The 26,885-nt window shown below is 42.5% G+C and overlaps 1 protein-coding gene across 1 annotated transcript in view; it reads right to left on the bottom strand.

The window, feature by feature from the left end:
• The window catches only part of NALF1 (NALCN channel auxiliary factor 1), a gene marked incomplete at both ends in the record, with an annotated part of 574,280 nt that overhangs the window by 26,302 nt on the left and 521,093 nt on the right, over positions 1-26,885 (bottom strand). Inside the window, one exon of the mRNA XM_082675715.1 lies at positions 4,066-4,237. Coding sequence (XP_082531841.1) covers positions 4,066-4,237 — 172 coding nt within the window. The remainder of the gene's footprint in view (positions 1-4,065; positions 4,238-26,885) is intronic.

The raw sequence follows: 26,885 nt of genomic DNA, 5'->3' as shown, positions 1-26,885 counted from the left end.
TCCAGGTAAGCAATCCAGGATTTCTCCAGGGGATTCTAGAAGAATGCGAGGGAGTGTGCAGGGGGGAAACCCACGTCATTATCACCATGATGGGTTGACAGCGCAGAACCCACAAAGGACTCCACCCCCTCACTCTGAAGACGAAGAAACAGTTTCTAAAATAGCAGAGTATTGTGTGAACCCAGCTTGAGAACAGAACCCACCTCGAAAAGTTTTAGCTCAATAAAGCCTGACATCCAATGACGGGCTTCACCCTGACAGCACCTTGGAATTTCTCCCTAATTAATTTCTCAAACGCCCCTTCAGCAACGCCTCAGTTTTATCCTCTAACAGAAAAACGAAGAGAGATCTCAGGCAAAGTGTCTTTCCTTCATTACCTAAAACAGAAGCAGAACTTAACAATAGGAGGAGGCTCTTCTCTCCTCTAGTTTTGTGGTTAAAACATCTGTCCTTCACCTTCAGCGACAGCCTCAGTCAAAGACATTGTACAGCCATGGACATGCATTCTCAGATATTTCATTTTGTAAAAGTAAGCTACCGGCTTGCCAAGGGTCATAGCAGCAGATGACCAAAATGTAGACATTTAAACACTCCCATGTAGGACATGGGTAAGTAATATAAGCCTCATGAAGAAATGATGCAATAAGGTTGCATCTAATAACTGACCCGAATTTTAAATAACTCCTGATTATTTAAAGGAATTTTGTCTGCTCTGAACCCTCTAACTGGCTCCCTGATCCCAAGGACTGAGATGTACTTTTTTGGCTGGATAACAGGAATTCTAAGCATCAGTATATATCTAATAAAAGCCTAGATGACGGGAAGACCTGGCGTCCTGTAATCCCAGTCTCCAAAAGATTGGAAAAAAAGCCATAATCACACCACTGGTTTGTCACTATGGAGAATCACCTTGAACAAAATTGACCCTCACCTGGACAGGATCTGCCGGCGAGCCTTTTGCAGTCACATGCTCACTGAGTACTTTTTTGAGATGATTTTTAGAGGGAATCTCTTTCTTTCTGGAAGCTTCTGAATGGGCTGTATTTCCATCAGTAGGGAGACCATTATTAAAGGAATTTGAAGGAAACTGTCTATTCCTTCAACTCTTGATGATAAATGATATTTTTCAGCATACAGAATGGCAATAAAATCATTTATTAATTTTTTTAAAAAAGAGGAATTACTGGAGGCAAGATGAAGACCAACCTACTTGGTGAACTCCTTTTAGTGAAATTGGGTTTAGTGATTGCCATTTACTCATTTCATTGAGGGGGGAGTCCAGCAGATGTGCTGTTCTGTGTGAGCTGAAACGTGGCTATAAGCCTGCTTCCCAGGGGGCCTCAGGTCATGTGCAGCCAACTGGGGAACTAGGAAAAATACTCCCATTTCTCGACTAGACTTAGTCTCATTCTGAGTACAGAAGACGCTTCCTTCTCAATGCGTAAAAGGTGTGTGAGATGACTCAATACTTACTCCAAGTACACCTGAAGGGTGAGTTCTTTGGATCTTCATGTCTATCTGTAAGAGGTGAACCTTCAAAGATCGTGTGACAATGTTTGGGAACAAATGTTTTATATGTAAAAGTCTTACTAGTTTCCCTACACATGTGAGGCCACTGTGCTCCTGGGCAGGGTTTCACCAGTGGCCCCGGGAGCTCACTTCTTCCCAGAAGGAGATGTTCTGGGGACCCTGGTGTCTGGGACCCTCATCATGGCAGCAAGCGATTCCCACCTGCAGAAATCTCTCCTGTTCACGTCCAGCAGCAAAACTCAAGGGACCTCTGTGACCCAAGGTGGATAAAGGATGGCTGCTAGTGGTAAGACACAGGAGAATTCTTCCAGGAAGCCTGGGTCACAGCTTAGAAGAGAGGATCAGTCTGAAAATTAGTACCATTTTTTTGGTCAAAATTTTTCACAGCGCTCAGGGACCAAATGCCTTCATAATTTATTCTGCACATTTTTGACAAGTAAGAAAAAGAACATAGGCCCAGCTGACAGTGGGGAAAGAAGAGTCAGATTCCCAAATATTCAGTGATGAGATTCTCCCAGAAAGCTTCTAATTTTGGTGGCGTTTTCCCCTGGATCCGACAAATGACAAATCTCTCCTCTTCTCCTATTTGTTTTCCTTAATGATGTAGATGAAAAAATCTGACTTTGAAAGACTCAAAGACAATTAAAAATATAAGATAGACTTTCTGCACATGTGCGAAAAGAGATTAATTTCCATGTTTAGCTTTCTGACGGCCTTGAAAGTGTATAGGGAAGGCGATGAACGTTCAAACCTGTATTTCAGATTCAAACATACAGATAAGAGACCAGGAAGCAGGAGGAGATAGACAGATGCCTCTCCCTTCATCTGAGGTTCTTTTCTGCTCTGAGAATCTAGTGAAGCTGTTGACCTTCTCTAGGAAAAAAGCTACATGCATGAGAATGAACAAGAATACAACCTTTACATAAAATTCCAGAAGTTTCTCAGAAGTCCTAAAATCACAGACACCTCATTGGTCCTTAAGTCAAGAGATGAAGACCTTATCTTGATGACCATTTATTGAAGTTTTGTGTGGAAGACAAATAAATGAATAGCTTGTGACTGGTGAATTCTGGCTCAGATTCAAAGGAAGAAGGTGTTAATATCTTCCTTCCTTCCTTCCTTCCTTCCCTCTTCCTTCCTTCCTTCCCTCTTCCTTCCTTTTATCTCTCTCTTCTCTCTCTCTCTCTGTCTTCCCAGTAGAGAGGAACCATATGAAAAATGATCTCAGCATCAAATCAGTGGAATAACAAAAATAATTGGTAAATCACTTTGCATTCCACAAATCGCTTCCTTACGTACAATGGCTATTGCCTATGGATGACGTATCTCGTGCAGCTTCTCTATCTGTATTCCTCACTGCAGACATGCCTGAGGGGTATCGCTATCACTAACGTACTAATGAGGAGATGGTTGCTCGGAGAGAATGCATTCATAGAAATAGGAGGAAAGCCCATGTCTCTTAACCTTCATCCAGATATCCTTCCCGTAAGTTTGGGCAGCACAAAAGTCATCCAGTGTGCAGGCAGGCGTTTAGGGGAGAGCTTTGCTGGACAGTCTCTTGATAGCACATCACTTAGAACAGGATGGGTTATGGATAGGCATGGAAATAAGTGCTCTAGAAAGAATCTGATAAATTCTCATGTTGAACATCTCAATATGTCACTCTGCTTAGAAGGGTCTCACAAAGTTTATTATAAGAAGAGGCGTTTTCATGTTTCTTCGTACATATGATGGTGTCTTATCCTTAAAACTTGAAAACTAAACAGGCTACAACTCAAGCCATCCAGTTACAAGGACCCGTAGCACATTTTTACTGAGACAGCGCGAAGCAACAACTCTGATTATCACATTTCTGCAGCAAAGGGCATTGTTCTCACTTGTCTACTCAGCATTTATTTTTAAAAAGCAATCTACTCTTATCCTTTGCGTCTTATTCTACATCTAAATTGTGTAACACTTATAAATACCCAGAAATTGCATGCTGCTACTGGTGTTTTGCCCAGCCTGAGTCATTTGGTGAAAGAGGTAAACAATTTAACCGGACTCTAATACACATACACACACACGAGTAACTTCAATGGGCATTTCTTCATACTCTCGATACTTATTTAAGATAAAGTAACATAACACTTCTCAGAAACTAGACTTGGGACCTAAACTTGTTACCAATTTGAAGAAGAAACATAATTTTACCGCCTTATCACGTCATCTGTTCTTAGGTTAATACAAAGATAAGGCAGGTAGAACCCAACCGACTCTAAGTCAAATTTAAGCAAATCCAAAGATTGCTGACGTTTTTCCATTTTATCCTTTTACAGACTTAATAATGATGGTGGTCATAGGTAGACGACACATCACGTGGCATCTCCAAATCAGTTTCGGGGTCCTTTCAGGGCGTCTGTGAAGGAGAGCATGGAATAGTCCCAGCCGAATCTTCAGGGTTACATAGGTGGAAGGAAACCCCCAACCAAACAAACACCACAGAAGCAGCTCCACCACGAGAGGCTGGGTGCCAACACCTGCCCCGCACTGTACCTGTACAGATGAAACTGGAGAGTCCCCCGTAGATAACTTCATCATTGTCGGGCAATATGAACGGACACCTCGTCTGAACCTCCAAACAGTATTGCTTGCAAGGAATTGTCTTTCTGCAGTTCAGCTGTGCGACTTCAAAATACTGGGAACACAGCCAGGCTTTGTAGACAATCTGAAAAAAGAGAAGAATCAAAAATAGGGCGGGATGACAACAGTTCTGACTGATAAAGGACATGCAGTACTGTGAGAAACATGCTAGGGCTTCAGGCGGATCATAAGAAAACTCACACTTGGAGACAGCGTATTCACACAAGGCCAGCTGCAAGCGATGTCTTGGCAACAGAGCAAAACATTTTTTGATTGAGCCCTTAAGAGGATGCAAAAGGTAATGTGGCGTTTGAGGGGATGTAACTCATGTGAAAAACAGTGGAGTTAAGCAGGGCCTGAAGTTTTTAAAATCCAATGATATACAAGAAAGGAAATAACTGTGGACCCACCGTGGTTATTTACTGCAGGGTGCGAGAGCCCTGCAGACACCGGCTATTCCCCCCCAAGGGCACTAGATGGCGCTGGTTCCCCTACAAAGATGCCCCCGCGGGCTGTGCAGAGGCGGCTGGTTAGAGCTTGAACTCCAGGGCACAGAACCAGCAGCGGCGGGCATTTAAATTGATGACTCACATCAAATGCTTTAAATATCTCATCGTCCGAAAGCCGGGAAACACCCAACCTAAATCAGACACTTTATGTCGTGGTGTGGTGAGGAGAACGAAGAAGGAAACCTCATCAGAGCCGCAACTTGGACCTTTAGATACTGTGATCCACATCGATATTCGATAAGTATTTGCTTCATTTAATAAAATGTGAAAGGACTATGAATTCACCTAGCTCTTTGTTTTTGATAGGTATTTAGGAAAGTAGATATTGAAAAAAATGCCTTTTTCTAATATGAGGGAATAAGTTGAAACTAGGCCCAAAGAAAACCATGGCAAGGTATCCACCATACAGATGGCTGTGACTCAGGTATTTCCCAGACCCTGGGCGCTGATGTCTTCTGTTTACCTGTTTCTAAGGTTAATAGTAGCCTGGTAAGATTCTGTCGCCTATGTTCTACCTGGAAAAGTGGATGGTGTACCGTTAAATGTACACTAAGAGGTCATAAACACCTGACAATAATAGCAAGAGTAATAGCGAGTATTAATCAATTTCACTCTGTTCTAAGCAAGGTACGTACATTTTTTTCCCATGTAATTCTTAGCACACACATAGAAGGTAACTATCGGTCACACTTTGCACACAGATAATAATTAGCAATGGAAGTGAGTGGACAGCCTAGAATTCAAGCAGAATCTAGATAACTCTTGTCAGTATCCTGTGAGGAGAATTCTTGTGTCAGGAAAGGGAGAGAAATAAACAGCTCTGAGATACGTTCCAATGCCTCCCTTTTAGTTTTGAGGGAGGGGGGTTGAGAAAGTTAGATGTTTTGTGGTGGCACAAAACCAAAGAAACAAGATGATTAACTTTTAAAAGCCCTAAAGGATTTTCAGGGAAAAGCACTGATGACAAATGAATACACCTGTCTTCTTTCATAAGAACTCCGTAGTGTAAGGAAGACCAGAAATCTTTTTTATAATGGCTTAGCCTTCTCCTATGGAGAGACATACGAAGTCATCGCTTTTCTAGGTGTCACTGAATTGTATAAATGATTATCTGACGCTAAACAATAATTTTGGGAAGGAACAAAAACAGGTTTAAGGTCTCTGATGATAAATGACTGGTTCAACTACGTTTACCTCCATTTTTCCCGGAGGGCTTGTGCTTTCCTCTCTCTGTGGAAGTTACGTTTTCCAGGTAATTATGCTCGTGAAGGACGTCTCACCCCACCCCCGCTCTGCTGCTGCCCCTTGGAAATCACTGCTGACAGTACAACAAATTGTTTGACAGCTGCCCATCCTACGGTGAATAGAAAGTACTCTCAAGCTACAGTCTAGAAAAGGAACAGACTAGACTTAAAACGGCCTAAAAAAGAATGACATTTTCACTTAATAGCTGGATAACAATTTTCTCTTTTTCTCCCAGAGCGTTTTCTCATTTCTTATTTTCCCCCCTGAAACCCTTGAGATGGGTTTGGGAAATATTTTACAAATAAAGAACCTGAGTTAGAGAGAGATTATAGTAGCAAATGGACAGAATTCAGGCCAGCACTTCCTTCACTGGGCCCTGGGGTAGCTGGACCTCTTCTGAGAGGAAGCGGAAAGTGATGACAACATGACAAAAGGTGGGTATCTGGAATCCTCGAGGGGAGGGTGGCAGTTCAGAGGGGAAAGGTCCTAGGGGTCATCTAGCTAAGCCTCTCATTTTAAAGTGAGAACTGGGGCCTAGGAAGACCACAGTTGATGGCAACCTCAAATCCCTGCCTTCTTGGATGTTGTTTTAATAACACAGCACATTACTGGGAAGGCATCAACTGAATCATTCTTAACGTACCTTTATTCTTTTCTTTTTTTTTTTTTTTTTGCGGTACGTGGGCCTCTCACTGTTGTGGCCTTTCCCACTGCGGAGCACAGGCTCCGGACGCGCAGGCTCAGCGGCCACGGCTCACGGGCCCAGCCGCTCTGCGGCATGTGGGATCTTCCCGGACCGGGGCACGAACCCGTGTCCCCTGCATCGGCAGGCGGACTCCCAACCACTGCGCCACCAGGGAAGCCCTTCTTTTTTTTTCTTTTTTACAAGTCACTTCACCCCAGATCTGCACTTTCCAAACCTTCCCTTGAAATTCTGCGCAGTGGCTGTAATAATCACACCCCAGCCCCGGGCTGATTTCTGGGTCTTCTCTGCACCAACATCACTTTACAAATCCCCTCGGTTTCGCGGGCCTAACTGAAGGTGTGAGGAGAGGAGGGGAGATCCCAGGGAGCTGTGGTCTACTGAACTCATTTCCAGATTCCCGATGAAGACTAGTTTTTTTATTTTTTAAGATAATTCTCAGTTTTCAGGAAAGTTCTGGTTGTAATGGTACAAGCATGGTTGAGAGGAACATCCCAGGAGACAGACTGAGCGAGGGGTCTCTGTTCCCTGATTACGGGAAGTGATGTTAAGCTATGGGACTCTAGGAGGGAGATGCTTTATGTGGCTAGAAATATTGTTCATTACGGGTTATACCCAGTGCCCTGAATAATCATGGTTTTCAGGCTCCTCTTTACAAGTGATGTCATCGTGCACCAGCATGACGTCAGCATGCACCAGTGTGACGTCAGCACGCACCGGGTCTCACGACCGCTCTTGGTTCTGGGCGTTCCACATGACCACGGCTCACCTCCCGTAGAGCCTTTCACAAAATGCCCCAGATTCATATTTTTCCCATAGGGGCTTGGATTCTCATTTCTTTTAAGTATACTTGCCTCCCTCCCCCAAAATCTATATTCACGTTTTAGCGCAAGGGAACCAATTTATATTGCAAATATATGTTAGCTGGCTGAAAAAATATGTCGGTTACAATTTTTTATTATTAAGAAAAATGTCAGGTATTGACCGTGGTTGTCATCTTCAAATCAGAAGGCCGTTTTCCCTTTTCCCCCAAGAATTACTAAGGGCTAACTCTTCTTACATGTATACCATGTGTTGATGCGTTTTCTGAGGCCCTTCCCTGGCAGCTCTAACGCGTGAGTGGCGTGTGTCTGGAGCACGCGGGGCTGAAATCGCTGGTTACATAAGCAGCAGTCTGCGGTGGCGACCGCCTCGGGCTAATGCACTTTGATGCACAAAGCATGTCGTTATAGTTGTGAGTGGGGCAGGAGGTCGGAAGAAATGTTCACATGCGTATATCTGAGCGTCTTTCCTTAGCGCTGTGTCAGTGTCTGGTTAAAGCACGCGCGGCACCCAGAAAATGAAAATACGGACATATTTTAAGAGAGAAGCAAGAAAACAAGCCCTGCCTGAGGATGCGCCAGGTCATCTGCAGAAAAATATTCAGAGATGGACAGCGTAAGGAGACAGGCTCCTTGATCCGCCAGATGTCAGCACACCTTGTCCTGCGGGGCTGCATCTTCTCTCCGTTTCCTGCACCGAATGCAAGTACCTTCCTGTTTTCTCCTGGTGACGCTTCGTGGGTCCTATGATAACACTCGGTCTAATCCCCTGAACTTCAGAACGGCCCTCGCTTCCTAGCACCACCCTATGTTTTTAAGTCCACCCAGTCCATTCTCACCACCACCCTGGGCTCAGTCCCTTCAGGAGAGAGAATCCGTCTGAAGAAGGCAGGGCCAGCCCGGCTCCACCTCTAGTCGGGTGTGATACCTGGAGGCCCACAGACGTGATGGCAACGATGACAAAAAGCAAATCAACTCTTCAAGCTTTCCTGAATAGAGGATGCTACCCTCCAACGATGATCTCGGAAACGAAGGAAAACGGGGAAGAATTCGTCAGTGTGTCTCCTGCACTGTCCGGGGCACACAGGAAGCCAGCTTCTTCTTTCCCTTCTTCCTCGTCAACACAGTAAGTCCCCTACGTACAAATGAGTTGCATCCCGAGAGTGCGTTCGTTAAGTCCAATTTGTTCGTAAGTCCAATGAAGTTAGCCTAGGTACCCAACTAACACAATCGGCCATATAGCACTGTGCTATAATAGGTTTACAATAATTTTCACACAAGTAATACATAAAAAACAAACAAAAAATAAACATTTTTAATCTTACAGTACAGTACCTCGAAAAGTACAGCAGTACCAGCTACGTCACCACTGCTTTTAGGTTTGCTTCCGGACATCCTGGGCTTGAAATAAAGACACTGTACTACTGTACTCTATACAGTGCTGTACTCAAGTACACAAAAGCACAACCACTTGTAGAGGATGCACACACGTGACAATGTATGACACGTGAACTAGCTTACGTGATGGGACATGCGAATACGCGTTCCCATCAAGTCTGCAACTTGAAGGCGTGTGTGTAGGGGACTTACTGGACGCCTCCTGCATTGTCTGAGTTAATGACATCCTTGCTTGATCTTGTTTCCCCTCCTCACCTCACTATGGTTTGGTGTCAGCCTGAACTACTGCACAGAAACGTTCTTTCTAAGCAACCTGGCCTCTGGGGTGATAAACCCAGCTGCTAAAATCAGCTGTTTTCTTATCTGACTTCTTGGCAGTAAGGAGCGCTGCTGCTGAAACTCTTTCTTGAAACGCTGGCCCCCGTGATTAAGAGAATCCATTTGCCCTGGGCTTCTTCCTACTCTGCCAGCCACTACTTCATTGGTTGTTTTGTTGTAATTGTTGTTTGTTTCCTCTGCCACTCCCCAAAATGTTGGTGTCACTCAGGCTTCTGTTCTAAACTTCCTTCTGCGCAGTCTTCCGTGGTAATCGTCCACTCTCATGATTCAACTTGGTCTTTAAAACAGTGACGCCTAAATCGTTATTTCTTTCTCTCTCTCTCTCACCTGATCTGTCTATAAACTGCGTCCTACATGCTTCTGTTTCCATATGCTCTTTAGTATCTCAGCCTCTGCAAGTCCAGAGTGGAATTCAGCATCTTCTCTTCGGGAGAAGCAAGATGAGAGAAATCTGGGAGTCACCCCCAATGTCCCCTTCTATGCTCTCCCCAACCACTTTCTCCCCAGGTCCTATAAGCCTACACCCTAAATATCAAGGCTCCAAATGTCTTGATTTCTGTTGCCACTATTATCCCAGCCATTCCCATCGCTCACCTACACGACACGTCCACAGATGAGCCTCTGCGTCTTCAGTCCTGATCTCCTCCCCTCCGTGCTGGTCTGTACCGGGCAGTTAGGGTAACCCCTGTGGGACTATTGGATTCTGTCAGCACTCCGCTTTACATCATCCAGGGCCTCTCCGCAGCACTCCGGGAAAAGTTCAAACTCCTTAAAGGACACTGAGCTTTGTGACCGCGCCCTGCTGAGCACTCCAGCCGCTGAGCCTCCACCCCCACGCTCAGTCTGTGCGCTGCGGCTGTGGAAGGTGACACGCAGCGTCACTAAACGGCCTCGTCCTCAGCAGCCCTGCACCCCTGCTTCCCCTTCGCCTCGCTCACACAGCCCTCAGCCTGATGGGTTCCTACCCATCCTGTGTGACCTCATCTGTAAACCTCCTGCCTCTGATCCGTAAACCCACCCCCGAAAGCCTCTGGAATGTTCTCTTCCTAAGGACTCACACTGAAGGCGACACTCTTTGCTTGTCTGCTTCCCTTTCTAGCCTCCTGTAAAGGGGCCTCATGCACTTCTGTGTTCCTGGTGCTCTGGGTGTACCTGGGAGAAACTGACTGTCCATGGAACTGTCCTTGGAAATTCACACCATGGCCTTCAGGTGCACAGCTCTGTCGGGTGACCTGGTTCATGTGAGTGAGTCCACCTGGCTCTGAGATCCTGCACAGAGCAGACTCTAACCATGAAACCTGACGTGCTTCCAAGACATTCAATCCTACGGACTCCTTTGGAGGTATCAGCAAACTCCCTTATCGGAGGACAAATAAATCCTATAGAAAGAAACCTTTCAAAGCCCACTTCCTGATTGAACCTCTCTTTCCAAGCAGACACCGTGGTTTAGGTGCTGAGACACAACACGGACTGGGGTTCCAAGCAGAGAAGGATGTCCACACGAAGAGAAGGCTCCGTGGGCGGGACTCAGGGGAGGCCCGCAGAGCTGCCAAGGGCGGAGTTTGCTCTGGCCTTGTCATCGGAAATGGACAAGCTGCTTTGGCTGGGATCATGGCAAAAAGTTTCTGGAGGACAGATTACTCTACCTCATCCCTTTCCAAAACAGTTCTATTGTACTTCCAAAAATGAATTATTCATAGCGATAGAAATAGGTGAATGAAAAGCTCCTGTTAGAGACCAAGCTGTCAGGAACTGTGTGCGCGGGCCTCGGGGAAGAAGGAGGGTCAGCGAGGGCCCAATGGGGAGTGATGGAGGCCAGCAGCAGAGGCCGCATGAGGCCAGGAATCATTTCGCAAAACATCTGATCATGGAGTTGCTGAATATTTCACCAGTGTCCTCCTCTTTTTCCAGCTGGAAAAACCAAGAGAGAATTTAATATCTATATTGCAACGGCTGAGAATTGCCAAATAAGGTATGACTTTCCCGTCCATTATGTCAAATTGAGCTGTGTTTGAGGTGATGGACTCCTTGAATGAAAGCACCATATCACTTACGCAGTACAAAGAAGCCCTCAAAACCCTGAGTCTGTGCACCGCAGATAAAGCTTTAAAGATGATGGGCATGGAATAACTTCGGAAAAATTCAGGTGTCAAGTGAACAAGGGGACTCAGGAAATATGGTCAGCATTTTAATAACACTGTAAGTCCAAGGTAATAAATGATTCTATTAGAAAAAAAAAAAAAGAAAGGAAGGAAGTTCTTTCATGGAAACCACTTCTGTGTGTCGGCCATGGGTGGACATCATGGTGTTTTCTCAACAGCCTTTTCTAGAATCGGGAAAGACAGGGATAAATGACAGCTTCCTTGTAGACTATCAGCCTAACAATACCTTGGAAATGCAGCAGTGTTACATATCCCACGGTCCTCTAGATACGCTACGTATTTAACGTGGTCTGTGTTAACTATCATCGAAGTGCCCATGATCTTATTAGAATTGATAGTTTTAAAAAGGGCGGTGAGGAAGCACCTCGAGATAAATTCAGTTTGGGGCTCCATACCTTAGGCAAGTTGAGAATGTTGAAAGGGGTTTAAAAAGTAGGAAACCAACCTTTTGAAGGAAGAAAGGGAAGTGGGTCTGCAGATAAATCTGAGACGAGTCTTAAGCATGTATTCATCAAGGAAATGGGAGCGTCGATATGGTAGAGTCCCCTTATTTGGGAGGACTCACATGGGAATTCACGAAGCAGTTGATTAATAAATGAATGAATGTTATAATCCACAATCTAGAGTATGTTTAGAAAATACCCATGTATTCAGTAGAACAACAATAAGTAATCAGTACATTCACTAAAACATGCAGCTGTATTCACTTTTTTCATACAAGTAAATAGAATGGGACTTGCTTATCACTGCCTCTCACTTAATAGAAACATCCAATAAAGGTCTAAAGAAAGTTAAGGCATAACTTTCTCATAGAACCCAAAGTAAAATATGGAAAACTTGCAATAATAAAGCAAAATTAGTTATCTAACCATCTGATAATTTTACACAGTCTTACACTTTATAGAACTAGAGTATAAAATGCTCTGGGTATATATCTAAATGTTCTACCTCTTTGCAATACAGTCAAGACATTTCTGTATGAATAATACATGATGACACCCCACTTTACAATATCACAGTCATGAGAGTTGTCAATTAAAACAATAATAATGTCTTCGCTCCAAGCAGGCGCTGCTGCCCCCGGTTGAGTGGACTCTTCGTGCGTTCTTTATTTTCCTCCCAGAGGCGAAGGAGCGCTTCTGATTCTGTCATCCCCAAGTCCAAGCTCAGCAGCCATGATTATGGTTTCTGCTTTATCCTGACACGTCCTGTTCTTGAGGAGCAGGGACAGGAGAGATGGCAGCTCCTTACGGAGACCATGTGCAAACCAGCGCCTTGGGGATGCAGCAGTGCTGTGTGTCATGTGGCCATTGAAACATGCTATTTATTAACACCTCGTCCTTAGATAAACAGGATCACAGCCAGAAAAGTGCCAGTGAGCCTCTAGAGTTCATAGCTTTAAAATGTGACAGAGTGAACACTTCAAAATTCTCATTAGAGTAGAGCTGTAGCCGGTTATCATGATGCCGGAAGAGCTAACTGATTTCTACCAACCTTGGCTTCAAAGGTATCGTTCAATCCATCCAAAGCTATTTACTGAGAGCCGACTATTGGCCTGGCCGTAGGAACATACCCTGGGGAGCAGGTTAAAAATGTCATTATAAGACATTTTCCCTGGCCCCCAAAAGAGTCCTGTCAGATTAAAGGAGACAAGGCCAGACGTGGTAGGCAGTGTGTTACCATCAGGGTGCTTTGGTTTGGAGAAAGCAGAGGTCAGTGATGACTGAGGGTGGCCGGCGGTTCTGGAGAAGAGAAGGGGACAGTCAAGACGGGGAGTGGCGTGGCATGTCAGAGAGGGGACTGGAGTGGGGGTCAGTGTGCCTGTGATACAGGACAGGGAAGAAGGAAGGGAAAAGGACAGCAGGAAGACAGCAAGGAGTGGGGCAGATAATAACTATTTACTACATAGGCAGACCTAGGAGATACTGTGGGTTCGGTTCCAGACCACCCCAATATGCCAGTATTGTAATAAAATGAGCCACGTGAAATGTTTGGTTTCCCAGTGCATAGGAAGTTATGTTTATATTATACCTAATCTACTAAGTGTGCAGTACCATTATGTCGAAAAAATAATGTACATACCTTAATTAAAAAATATTTTATTACTAAAAAGTGTTAACCCTTATCTGATCCTTCAGCCTTTTCTGCTGCAGGGTCTGGCCTCCAAGCTGGTGGCTGCTGACTGCTCAGGGCAGCGTTGCTGAAGGCTGGGATGCCTGTGGTCGTTTCTTAAAAGACGACAACGTTGAGGTCTGCCCATCCTTTGATTCTTCCTTTTATGAGCGATTTCTCTGTAGGATGCAATGCTGTTTGATAGCCTTTCACCCACAGTAGAATTGCTTTCAAAACCGGAGTCAATCCTCTCAAACCCTGCCACCACTCTCAACTAAGTCGATGCACTATTTTTAATCTTCCGTTGTCATTTCAACAGTCTTCAGAGCATCTTTACCAGGAGTTGTTTCTAGATCATGAAACTACTTTCTTTGCTCATCCACAGGAAGCAACTCCTCATTCTCTCAAGTTTGATCATGAGATGGCTGCAGTGCAGTCCCATCTTCAGGCTCCACTTCTAATACTAGTTCTCTTGCTATCTCCACCACATGTGCACTTACTTCCTCCATGGAAGTCTTGAACCCCTCAAAGTCATCCATGATGGTTGGAATCAACTTCTTCCAAATTTGTATTGATGTTGATATTTTGACCTCTTCCTGTGAATCGCAACATGTTCTTAATGGCATCTCTAGTGGTGAATATTTTCCAGAAGGTTTTCAATTGACTTGGCCCAGATCCATCGGAGGAACCACTATCTATGGAAGCTACAGCCTTACAAAATGAATTTCTTAAATAATAAGACTTGAAAGTTGAGGTTTCTCCTTGATGCATGGGCAGCAGAACGGATGTTGTGTTAGCAGGCGTGAAAGCAACATGAATCCCATTGTGCATCTCCATCGAGCTCTTGGGTGACCAGATGCATTATAAATGAGCAGTACTATTTTGAAAGGAATATTTATTTTCTGAGCATTAGGTCTCAAGAGTGGGTTTAAAATAGTCAGTAAACCATGTTGTCAACAGATGCACTGTCATCTAGGCTTTTTGTTACATTAATAGAGCACAGGCAGAGTAGTTTAGCATAATTCTTAAGGACCCTGGGATTTTTGAAATGATAAATGAGCATTGGCTTCAGTTCAAAGTCATCAGCTGCATAAACCCCCAACAAGAGGGTCAGCCTGTCCTTTGAACCTTTGAAGCCAGGCATTGACTTCTCCTCTCTAGCTATGAAAGTCTTGGTCACGTCTTCTTCCAATATAAGGCTGTTTTGTTTACACTGAAAATCTGTCGTTCAGTGTAACCACCTTTATTAATTCTCTTAGCAAGATCTTCTGCAAATACTTACTGCAGCTTCTACATCAGCATTTGCTGCTTCACCTTGAACTTTTATGTTATGGTGATGGCTTCTTTCCTTAAACATCATGAACCAACACCCTCTGCTGGCTTCCAAGTTTTCTTCCACAGCTTCCTCCCCTCTCTCAGCCTTCACAGAACTGAAGAGAGATGAGGGCTTGCTCTGGATCAGGCTTTGGCTTGAGGGAATGTTGTGGCTGGTTTGATCTTCTATCCAGACCACTCAGACTTTCTCCATATCAGCACTAAGGCTGTTTCACATTCTTATCATTTGTGTGTTTGCTGGAGTAGACTGTTAATTTCCTACAAGAACTTCTCCTTTACATTCGCCAGTTGGCTGTTTTGCACAAAAGGACTAGGTTTCAGCCCATCTCAGCTTTCAACATGCGCTCCTCACTTAGCTTCATCATTTCCAGGTTTTGATTTAAAGTGAGAGACGCGTGACTCTTCCTTTCACTTGAACACTTAGAGGCCCTTCTAGGGTTATTAATTAGCTTAATTTCCATAGTGCTCTGTCTTGGGGAATCGGGAGGCCTGAGGAGAGGGAGAGAGACGGGGAATGGCCAGTGGAGAAGTCGGAACACACACAACACTTATCAGTTAATTTGGCCATCTTATATGGACACGGTTTGTGGGTCCCCGAAACAATTATGATAATAACAGCAAAGATCACTGATCCCAGATCACCATAACAAATATAATAAAAATGACAAATTATTAGAATTACCAAAATGTGACAGAGAGACAGGAAGCGAGCAAATGCTTTTGGAAAAGTGGTGCCGATAGCCTTGATGGACGTGGGGCTGCCACAGAGGTTCAATTTGTAAAAACACATTAAAATGAAGTGCGGTAAAAAAGTGCGGTATGCCTGTACTCAGCTCTTCACCTAGGTATCAGTGCACTGTCTACGTGAGGTGCGTGTGAGTATTCCAGTTTTACTAAGGTGAAAATTAAGATTCAGAGAATTCCGGCAATTTGGCCAAAGTCCCACAGCAGAATACAGCAAAGCCAGGCTGAGATTTCAGGTCATTTTACCCAGCACCTCTACCCCGAGCAAAACGTGTTTCATTGTACCCCACAGACTTCAGGTGTAAACAAATTCTAACTTCTGATAGTTTATGTAGATTGTTCCTGGGTCTTCTGGGGATAAGCTTTGGAGATCTGAACATTTTCAACACTGTGTACTGCGCTTCATCTCAAGAAGATATTTCAGCAACTGCTGTGTTAGTCTATAGTGAAAGATTTTAAATACAGCAAAGGATCACAGTGTTCGTGATCTTATTAACACATGCTCAAAACTCCAAGCACTGGTGACATGAGTAATACTACCGTTAATGAGAAAAGGGCCAGAATTATGTCCGAAAACAATTGCCTGTCATTTGAACTAACAGCTACCACCAATCAGAAAGCTACTTTTGCTAGCCCTGGTCCTAAATCCTTGCTGCTCTCTCTTTCTATCATGTGAACATTTATTCAACTATTAAATTATACAGAACTGACACCAAACTGTTTATCTTTGAAACTGTACTTGCTATACATTTTTCACTCTGTCCTTTTACAATTTTAGCATATTTCCTTTCCATAAATATTTATTTATAAAGTGTTCTGACACACACACGGACATACACATGCACAGACACATTCACACACGCACATAGACACACACTGACACACACACACAGACACACACAGACATACATACAGAGACAGACATACATATAGAGACACACACAGACACACACACAGACATACATACAGAGACGCAGACATACAGACACACAGACATACATATAGAGACACACACATTCAAACACAGACACACAGACATACACACGGAGACACACACAGACATATATACAGAGACACAGACATACACACAGACACACACAGACATACACAGAGACATACATACAGAGACACACACAGACACATACACAGACATACACACAAACACACACACACAGACATACACAAAGACACACACATACATACAGGGACACACAGACACACACAGACATACTGAGACATACACAGACACACACACATTTTCTCTACAGTTGGCCAGATCCCATTATCATATCAAGGAAAAAATACCTTCTGCCTTTCCTCTTACAGTGGACTTGGAACAGAGCTATTTCTTTTAAGTTCAAAATAAAAACACCTGACTACTTCCCACAGCCATGAACACTCCTTAAGTTTCTCTCTGCGTAGAATTATGACTCCAAGGGCCTTTACAGCATTCAGTTCCCTTCATAAAAGTTGTTTTCTTGAGGATCAGTGAGCGGGGAGGATTTATCACAGGGAGAGTCCGAGTTTAAACACAAACCGAGGCCAGAATAACAGACTGGAGGGGACACACTGGGTAAGAGAGATCAGAAAGCAGTGCTATTTGTATGACATTAAGTCAAGAAATCAGAAAATGCTAGCAAAATTAGAGTGTGATTTTATTCCTTAGAATTTAAGATGCTTTTCCATTGTTTAAAATCAGTTACAGCCAGAAAATGTCTGTCTTCTGTTACAAGAGCAAAACAAGGTTAATTGCGTATTTACTGGAATTTGTAAACATTTAGATGGAAATTGCTTCCTTCCAGTGAAAATTCGCCAATAACCTGTTTCTTTTTGCCTAGTACACATGTGAGAGGTCATTCATTCACTGTGGAACAAAATGAGTAGGTAACAACACATAAGAGCCTGATACTTGAATTTCAAAGACCTACAGTCTGAAAACTGTTAACGTCAGTTCCCCGACTTCTCATCATTGCTATCCATCTGGAGGAACAGAATGATGATTATAACAAATAGGTGATTTCAGATCTTACAAATGCGACATCTTAAGAAAAGCAAAGATGATCATGACTGACACTTACACAGCACTTACTACGTGCCAGAAACTGTTGATAAAAGTATTAACATGTAGTAGCTCCTTTCATTTTCGCAAGAAACCTCTGAAGTAAATAGTAATATTTCTCCTTTTTTTTTACAGATGTGAAAAAAATGAGGCCCAGAAACTTTAAATCCTTGACTGACGTGAGCGAGCTATGCCAAGGGGGCAGCATTTAAACGCAGGCTGGCTATTTTCTGACTAGTTTCAGATCCCACGCACCCAGCCATTCAGCTATGGGACCGGCATGACGACTGCTAGATATTTTACATTCACCAAAGCACATGGTTCACGTGTCACTGTACATGTTGTATGTAGACATTCTTGTATTACATCATTTCAGGAGATTTCTTTTTGGCAAAATAAAACTATAGACTGAGCAACTCGACATACCATCGGAGCAGCACAGAAAATTCTCTGAGGTCATGTATCATTCATTGCCAACAATTCTCTTCCTGTTTGAGTCAAAGCTCCAGTCCCTCTCTCTATATCTTCCATTTCGCAAAACACAGATGTTGCGTACTTCTATATGGACTTGTACTTGTGTATAAACTTTTCTCCAATATTTTTTGTAGAAAAAGTATGACCATCTCAGCCTCCAGCAAGCAATGCCGTGGCCTCCAAATCCTGCGGTTCTGATTGGCTGTGAATCAGGCCACACCTGCTTTTTGGTTGCCTCAGTGTCTCCTTTGAAATTGGTAGTGTTGAGGCAGTGTGTCACAGACGAGACTCTTCATTAGGACTGCGCTTTATTTGAAACTTGTAGAGAGCCCTCTGTGTCTAGCGCTGTGCCTTGATCTATGCAGAGTTATTGAATGGGTTAGATTATTGCAAGCTAAAGATGTTCAAGACACAGGTGTGTAAAACCCTTCCAAGAAAGATGGTTGGTAAATACCATGCCTGCCAGAAGATTTTAAACATCATTATGAATGAACTTGGACCTTCTGATCAAATATTCTTGACGATCACTTTTAGTTAAAATTTGAACACACTGCTTTTCTGAAACATCTTCTCCATTACATCATTCAAGTTTGCATAGTACTGGTAATTTTCACGTCTCTATAGACAAAAACATAGGAATGACTGAAACTGTCAACATCCCCCTCCCCACTGCCAATAACATGCAAGTTTTACATGACGAGATTGACAATGAAATGGAAAAGAATATATAATGGAGAGATAAGAGACAAGGATCCAACGGAAGCCATGAGCAATGTCACTTTATTACTTGTGATGGGTTGAAGACGCGCACTTATTTGCACTTAGCTTATTTATTTGAGCTTCAGTTAGTAATACCAACCTCCTAAGGTTTTAGGAAGGACAAAATAACCAAATATATGTAGGGAAAAATAAAATACAATCAAATCTAATAAGACTTTGCTGATGGTATGTGTTGGCAAAGCCCCTGTTTCACAATGCAAGCTCTTTACGTATAACACACTGGTAGAAATAATGAATTGCCTTTTTTATTAACTTGATCATTCCACCAACATCTACTGAGTATTATGTGAAGGGCCTAGGCCAGATACGCTGGTAAAAGGAGTGGTACCGTTATTGATTAACCTGTATTTTTTGGTTAATTTAGCTAAACAGTGATATCAATGAAGGTTAATCTCAAAGAAGGTTAATGGCAGCTACAATCTATTATAGACTGTTTGGAAAATATATAACACAAGGTAAGGAGGCAGCATGGGATTATGAACATAGTTCCTATCCTTTTACTGAAATAGTCTCCTTATTGCCAAGATGACAGTAATTCAGTGAAATCAGCCCATCCAACACCTCTCTTATGATCTTAGAAGACCCTGCATCTCCTAGAGGTAGAACAGTGAGGAGAACTCAGTGTGAGGAGAGGGGGGGCAAGTGAGGGAAAGCAGACAAGGAAAGGCAACCCCATCATCACAGGGAGAAAAAAACCTGGAAGGTAAATGTATACCTCTGGCTGGGGGGCGAAGCTATGACATAAACCTTTCATTGTGCTCTATTGCCATGTTTAGCTCAAACATACACCAAAAAGAATTCAGTCCTTTTGAGTTGTTTACTTTGTTCTTTGAAACGACATCAAACACAGAGGGTAAGATGCAAGTGGAAGGGTTCTGGAGACTCGGTAGATGATGCTTCTGTTTGTCTGCCTCAAAATCCTCCATTTCAATTAGTAAAGGTTCTCTTCTGCCATTTGGTTATCTTGCATGGTTCAAGCCTACCAGCTTCACAGAAGCTCTGTCACGTGACTGTTTTATAGTATTTTCTAATATTGTTTTGCCTTTAGCTCCCAGCCTAATACTATTTGAACCAGAGATACCGCAGATAAAACAGAAACCATACTTTAGACACATATACTCAACTATTGAGAAGTAGTAGTAAACCTAGGTGAGCATATGCATTTTGGATTTCACTAAAAATTTGCAACGAGGAACTATATCATGGAAAGACATGCTCATCTAAAATCAATACGAATCATGATGATGGGACCACGTGCTGCTGGAGAAGCCCTTCTCTCCCTGGGGAAAGGGAGTTTTCATCACATTGGCCCTGTGATAAAGAGGGTGTCAGATCATTTCTCATGCTGGGGGACGCACAACACCTGTAGCATAATTAGGCACTCAAAATCTGTTTGTATTTTAAAAGTGCTTTATATAACTGTTATTATGCACCCTGGGATGCCTTTAGCTCAGCTGCTAACCTTTCCATTGCACAGTTCAAGAGAGCGGGGCAACGAGCCCACGGGCGCTTCACAGTGCATGAGAAATCCAGAGGAAAGCTTGTTTACCAAGAGAAAGCAAAGCTTCCACAGAAAAAGCAGCAGACTGAACCCATGAACATCTATATTTTTATTCCTGGTGTTAAATCAATTCCCCTCTCTGCACCCGGACTCAGGGAGCAGAGATCATTAAGAACACATTTAAGTGCTTAATTAGGTTTTGAAGGAGGTTTCTCCATTAACATTAATTAAAGTCTCCCTGGGCTCCAGAAAGCTCATTTGCCAGGTAGGGGTTTCCCAGGTTCTCTCATCTTCTCGTTGCTGCCTCAGCAAAACTATCTTTCTTGCCTTGGATTCCAAACCAAGCTTCAAGTACGTGCAAGAAAAACCGAAAAGCAAAGGAGCACCGTTCCGTTCCGTGATGGAAGTCTTTCCTCATATGATTTTACCCTTGACAGGGAAGCTGATGATGGTTACCCTGAAATAATGTGCTAGTTGCTGCCTGTGGTTAACTTGTTCCGGAGATGCAGCCTTCCATCTTTGTGGATAGAAACAGTTTTTCATGAGTATGTTAATTTTATTAAGTTGATCCATAAATAATTCCTGATATTCAACTATTCTGATCTATAAAACCGGCAATTTCATACGGCTCAATCTAATAAACTAGAAAGTCTAGATTTTATACGAGAAGAAAAACTACACTCTACCACCAAATCTTTCTTTTTTCCCTCTTTCATCTCTATGTGCCCTTGAATTTCAAAAGCATTTCTATATCTATGCATGTGCCCTAGAAGCACAGAATGTCAGCAATTTTATCTTTGGTTGTTGCCTGTTGGGGTGAAAAAGCCTTTCAATCTTTTTTGTGTGAATATATTGACATTATTGTATTGACTTCCGTATGTCCGTGTGTCTTCTCTTTTGGGTGTTATTTATTGTTTTTGCCCTTCAATGTGGAAGGAACAGTAGGAAAATTACAAACTTCAAGATAATAAGTATTTATTGCTTGTCTAGTAGGTATTGTGAAGAATACAAAGAAGACATGAGGAAGAAAAATGAAAGGGAACCAGAGAAAGAGATAAGAAGGGATAAAAGAGAAAGATGCCCTGGCCAAGCTAGGGAGTTGAGAAAAAGAACCACTGAGGGCGCCTTAGGCGCTGAAACCCCATGACAGCTGTGGGTGGGTTTGCAATTTACCAAGTGAAAGCTAAGTAGTGTGTATTTTGAAATGGAATATTGGCAAATATAGTTTTTTAAAAAATATTTTCCCAGGGCAGGGTAAAGAGGGGATTAGAAGAATGAATTTGTGGTCTAAGACTGTCCATCTGACACAAAAATCTTTAAATAAAAAAATCCCACAGTCCCTCAGTTATTTGCATATTTTGGCTGTGTTAGCTCAACTGTCTTCTACCACGTGAATGATTTTAAACATTCCATAGGTATAATTTGTCGGACAGTAGTCGTCCAGATTGCGGCTCTCTTAATGGTTCATACAATCAGTGTTTTTGCCCCGCCGTGCTTGAATAATCGTGCATATTTGAAGATGCATTAATTTCAGACTAGACAAAATCGCCTTTACATAGGAGAGTTCCACATAAAAAATCTATGACTTATGTTTTTCACCTCCTTCTTCTCAGCATTGCTACAACCGACTACATTTTGGTCTTACTGGTAGCTCCTTGAGGGCTTCTGAGTATAATTACAAAAAAGCAGTTTTTGATCTGTGCCGAAATGTTTCCCTCAAGAGAGAGTTACTAATTTTTTCTGTGATTTTGAGCACCAAACTTACCTGTGCATTTAAAAGAGCATCCCAGAACTGTATGCCATGGCATCCAGGTAAAGGGGAAGGAGGATGGAAAATACTAGGTGCTCTTCAAACGTCGTTTACATTTTCTGCTTAACTGACGACTGCAGACAGCCTCTCTGGCAGCAGAGGAGTTTCAGTGTTTCATCACATGTGCAAGTAGTCTAACATTTTTAAACAATTTAAATTAATTAATTAATTTGGGGTACGCGGGCTTCTCACTGTTGTGGCCTCTCCCGTGGCGGAGCACAGGCTCCAGACGCGCAGGCTCAGCGGCCATGGCTCACGGGCCCAGCCGCTCTGCGGCATGTGGGATCCTCCCGGACCGGGGCACGAACCCGTGTCCCCTGCATCGGCAGGCGGACTCTCAACCACTGTGCCACCAGGGAAGCCCAATTTCTTTATATTTTCTAATAATAGAGTTCAAAATGGATGGGTGTTCATAGTGGGTCGGGACAACTATGAAAGTTAGGGCACTTACCATAAGCAAGTTTGATGAAGCAAATTTGATCTAAATTTAAGCATCTGCAAATAAGGTGTGGGAAGAATGGAGAGGTCCGAATGTCAGTCCTGCAGATCATGGCCGTTTCTTCCTTTGCAGTCACTGTTCACATAAGCACTTGGAAATAAAGCCCAGGTAATTGGATGGCTGAGGGCAGGCCCTGTCGTCCCTACCGTGGAGTCTGGAGTTGACATTAGAGGGTGGGCAGATGGGGAATTCAAAAGAAGGGGGACCATGGAGCTCATCAGGAAGGCTAGCTGATAATGGGAAGGCTGCTCTGAGGGTGGTCCTCTCCACGTCCAGACAGCTCTTCCATGTTACAGGGAGTCCTAGAGATCACAGACACAGGAGAACAGGGAAACAGTGACGCAGTCTTCCAGGTTCCTTCTGCCTCTAAGATTCTACACTATTTCACCTAGCACAGCCCACAGACCCAAAAGTCAACTGAATGCCTCATCTTAATCACACATGGTCTTACCCAATCTTTCAAAAATGGCTACAAAAGGGGCTCTTCTTCAGAATACCTACTGATTTGATAAGCTCAAATTGCTAGATGTGGACTTAAAATTTAGGAAATTTCATTATCTTAATAATGTTTCTCACTCATCAGTGATCTAGGCTGAAAGGCTGGAAGCACTTGCTTGGGCTGGATGCAGAGTACTCAGAGAGCTAAAGCCCCAGGTCAAAAGACTTAGTGCATAGTTCCTGGAAAACTAGTGAAACAGATGATAGAAAGGACCTGTATACTTACTATTTTTTTCAATTATTGTTCTAGACACTTTATATACTGTGAGTGAGAGCATCCTCGATACAATTGTGTTTAGTAGGCACCCCGTAACCCCATCTTCAGAGACGAAGGCACTGAGACTCAGAGAAGTTAAGTCACTTGCCTGAGATCACACAGGTAGTTGGTGTTGGTTCAAGACTTTGAACCCAAACAGACCAGCTTCAGAACCCATGTTCTTCTCTGCCCTGATAAGCTGCTTCTCTTTCAGAGAGCGTGGTGAGTTCAAAGGGAAGCCTTTCAGTTCTATGCCGTTAAGAACAAACACATAACAACTAAAATAGTTAAGCTGAGAAAAGATCTGCTTTGATTCTGAATTTTGAACAAGTATAAACAGAAAGAGTGGGATTCATCTCCAGGTCATATTTTGAAATCTCATATCAGGATGATCTGCGCTGACAAGGAAGAAACATGGAAATATGGGCACAGGGGAAGGTGAGACACAGTGACAAAGGCAAGACACGGCTGAGAAACCGAGGCAAGAGGGTTTCACAGTCATCTATAGCTAGTGTTATTGTCTTTTTCTAGTGAGAAAAGATGACAAGTTAAAACAAGAAGTATTTTTGCTATATCTAAAAACAACAAACCATTTAGGAGAAGGTAGAAAGGTTACAGCATCCACATTCCATAGTGTGGGCCCACGAATTCTCAATCCAGTTCAATCTTCATCAAATCTTGAGTTAAAGGACCTTTTTGGATATTCAAAGAGATAACTGAGTGAAAGACATCCCCAACAGACAATGGCAGCCAAAATTTGGGGGCAGGAAAAAAGGACAAAAATACCCATAAGCGGTCTGCTTAGAGTTCTGAAGGCGTATTTCTGTCTGGCTCTGCTACATGTTACATAAGCAGATCTTACGCACGAAGAGCAGAACAACAACCGAGACGAGCTAAACTGAATTCAGCGCCTACACAACTGCATCTACCACACAATGGCAGAGACGGACTGAGGGAGAGAGAGGGAAGGCCTCCAATAACACACATACAAAGTGATGCTTTACTCCCAATACAAATGATCAAACAGTAATCTTATCTTCTTATATTTAAACAACATTTTGTTATGGAAATGGAATTGTAGAATAATAGTCTTCACTTCAGAAACTACTTTTGCATCCAACCATCTACCCAATGAAAGAATCATTTCTTCTGCATCGTTTTTTCTTAAAACTCTTTGTCTAAAAATTATTTTTCATCCAAAAATGCATACTCTTTTTACAGTCAAAGGAAGACTGGCTGCATAGATATTTCCAAATGTGACAAGGAGTCGAATAATCATAATTGGAAAGAGTATAATTCATCAAATATGCATTAGACAACAAACACATCACTTTTTTTTTTGAGTAAGGTCTTTTTATTGTAATAAGATTCTTTATAACACATATGATATATATCATATACATATATACATATACATATAGACACACATTAAGAGCTTAAAAAAATATATTTCTGAATAAAAATATGGACACAGATTTTTTAATTTTGCTGTTCAAACTCTTTCAGATAGTTCATCCAAAGCAAAAGTGGAAACATACCAGAAAACAATAGGCTAGACAGGTACCTGTCTCATACCATTCCCATTGTAAGCTACGTTGTGATTACTTTTATTAAGTACGTGAATAGAATAGATTGATCCATGTATACTAAACATAAATCATGGAAATAGGTACTTCTTTAAAATATTTATAAGAAGTCTTTGAGTAATATTTTTAAACTTTATTTTACTGAGACGTCTGCATTTAGATCAACCCAGTGCGATGACGTGTAAATTTATATTTTTATTTTTTAATTCTTTTCACGTTTGAAAGAGATTTTATTTTTTAAAACATCTTTATTAGAGTATAATTGCTTTACAATGGTGTGTTAGTTTCTGCTGTATAACAAAGTGAATCAGTTATACATATACATATGTCCCCATATCTCTTCCCTCTTGCGTCTCCCTCCCACCCTCCCTATCCCACCCCTCTAGGTGGTCACAAAGCACCGAGCTGATCTCCCTGTGCTATGCGGCTGCTTCCCACTGGCTATCTATTTTACGTTTGGTAGTGTATATATGTCCATGCCACTCTCTCACTTTGTCCCAGCTTACCCTTCCCCCTCCCTGTGTCCTCAAGTCCATTCTCCAGTAGGTCTGTGTCTTTATTCCCGTCTTGCCCCTAGGTTCTTCGTGACCATTTTTTTTTTTTAGATTCCATATATATGTGTTAGCATACAGTGTTTGTTTTTCTCTTTCTGACTGACTTCACTTTGTATGACAGAGTCCATCCACTTCACTATAGATAACTCAATTTCGTTTCTTTTTATGGCTGAGTAATATTCCATGTATATATGTGCCACATCTTCTTTATCCATTCATCTGCTGATGGACACTTAGGTTGCTTCCATGTCCTGGCTATTGTAAATAGAGCTGCAATGAACATTTTGGTACATGACTCTTTTTGAATTATGGTTTTCTCAGGGTATATGCCCAGTAGTGGGATTGCTGGGTCGTATGGTAGCTCTATTTTTAGTTTTTTGAGGAACCTCCATACTGTTCTCCATAGTGGCTGTATCAATTTACATTCCCACCAACAGTGCAAGAGGGTTCCCTTTTCACCACACCCTCTCCAGCATTTATTGTTTCTAGATTTTTTGATAATGGGCCTTCTGACTGGCGTGAGGTGATACCTCATTGTAGTTTTGATTTGCATTTCTCTAATAATTAGTGATGTTGAGCATCTTTTCATGTGCCTCTTGGCCATCTGTATGTCTTCCTTGGTGAAATGTCTATTTAGGTCTTCTGCCCAGTTTTGGGTTGGGTTGTTTGTTTTTTTGATATTGAGCTGCATGAGCTGCTTGTAAATTTTGGAGATTAATCTTTTGTCAGTTGCTTCCTTTGCAAATATTTTCTCCCATTCTGAGGGTTGTCTTTTTGTCTTGTTTATGGTTTCCTTTGCTGTGCAAAAGCTTTTAAGTTTCATTAGGTCCCATTTGTTTATTTTTGTTTTTATTTCCATTTCTCTAGGAGGTATGGGTCAAAAAGGATCTTGCTATGATTTATGTCATAGAAAATACATCACTTTTAAAAGTTGCTATTCATTCTCAAATTAAATGAAGAAAGATACCATGATTAAGAATATCTATAGTCAGGCTTCCTTGGTGGCGCAGTGGTTGAGAGTTCGCCTGCCGATGCAGGGGACGTGGGTTCGTGCCTTGGTCTGGGAAGATCCCACATGCCGTGGAGCAGCTGGGCCCGTGAGCCATGGCCGCTGCACCTGCACGTCCGGAGCCTGTGCTCCGCAACGGGAGAGGCCACAACAGTGAGAGGCCCACGTATGGCAAAAAAATAAATAAATAAAAATAAAATAAAATAAAATAAAATATATATAGTCTATTTGTAAAATGTCAAAGAGTAAGAGTTACAGATGATATAACACTATTACCTTATTGTACCACATGAGCTTTCTCTATTATTGCATTCCCTTTATTACACTGTTACTTGAATT

This window comes from Grampus griseus (genome assembly GCF_964374135.1).
Source record: "Grampus griseus genome assembly, chromosome: 18".
NCBI lineage: Eukaryota > Metazoa > Chordata > Mammalia > Artiodactyla > Delphinidae > Grampus > Grampus griseus.
This window is presented reverse-complemented; position numbering and strand designations above follow the sequence as displayed.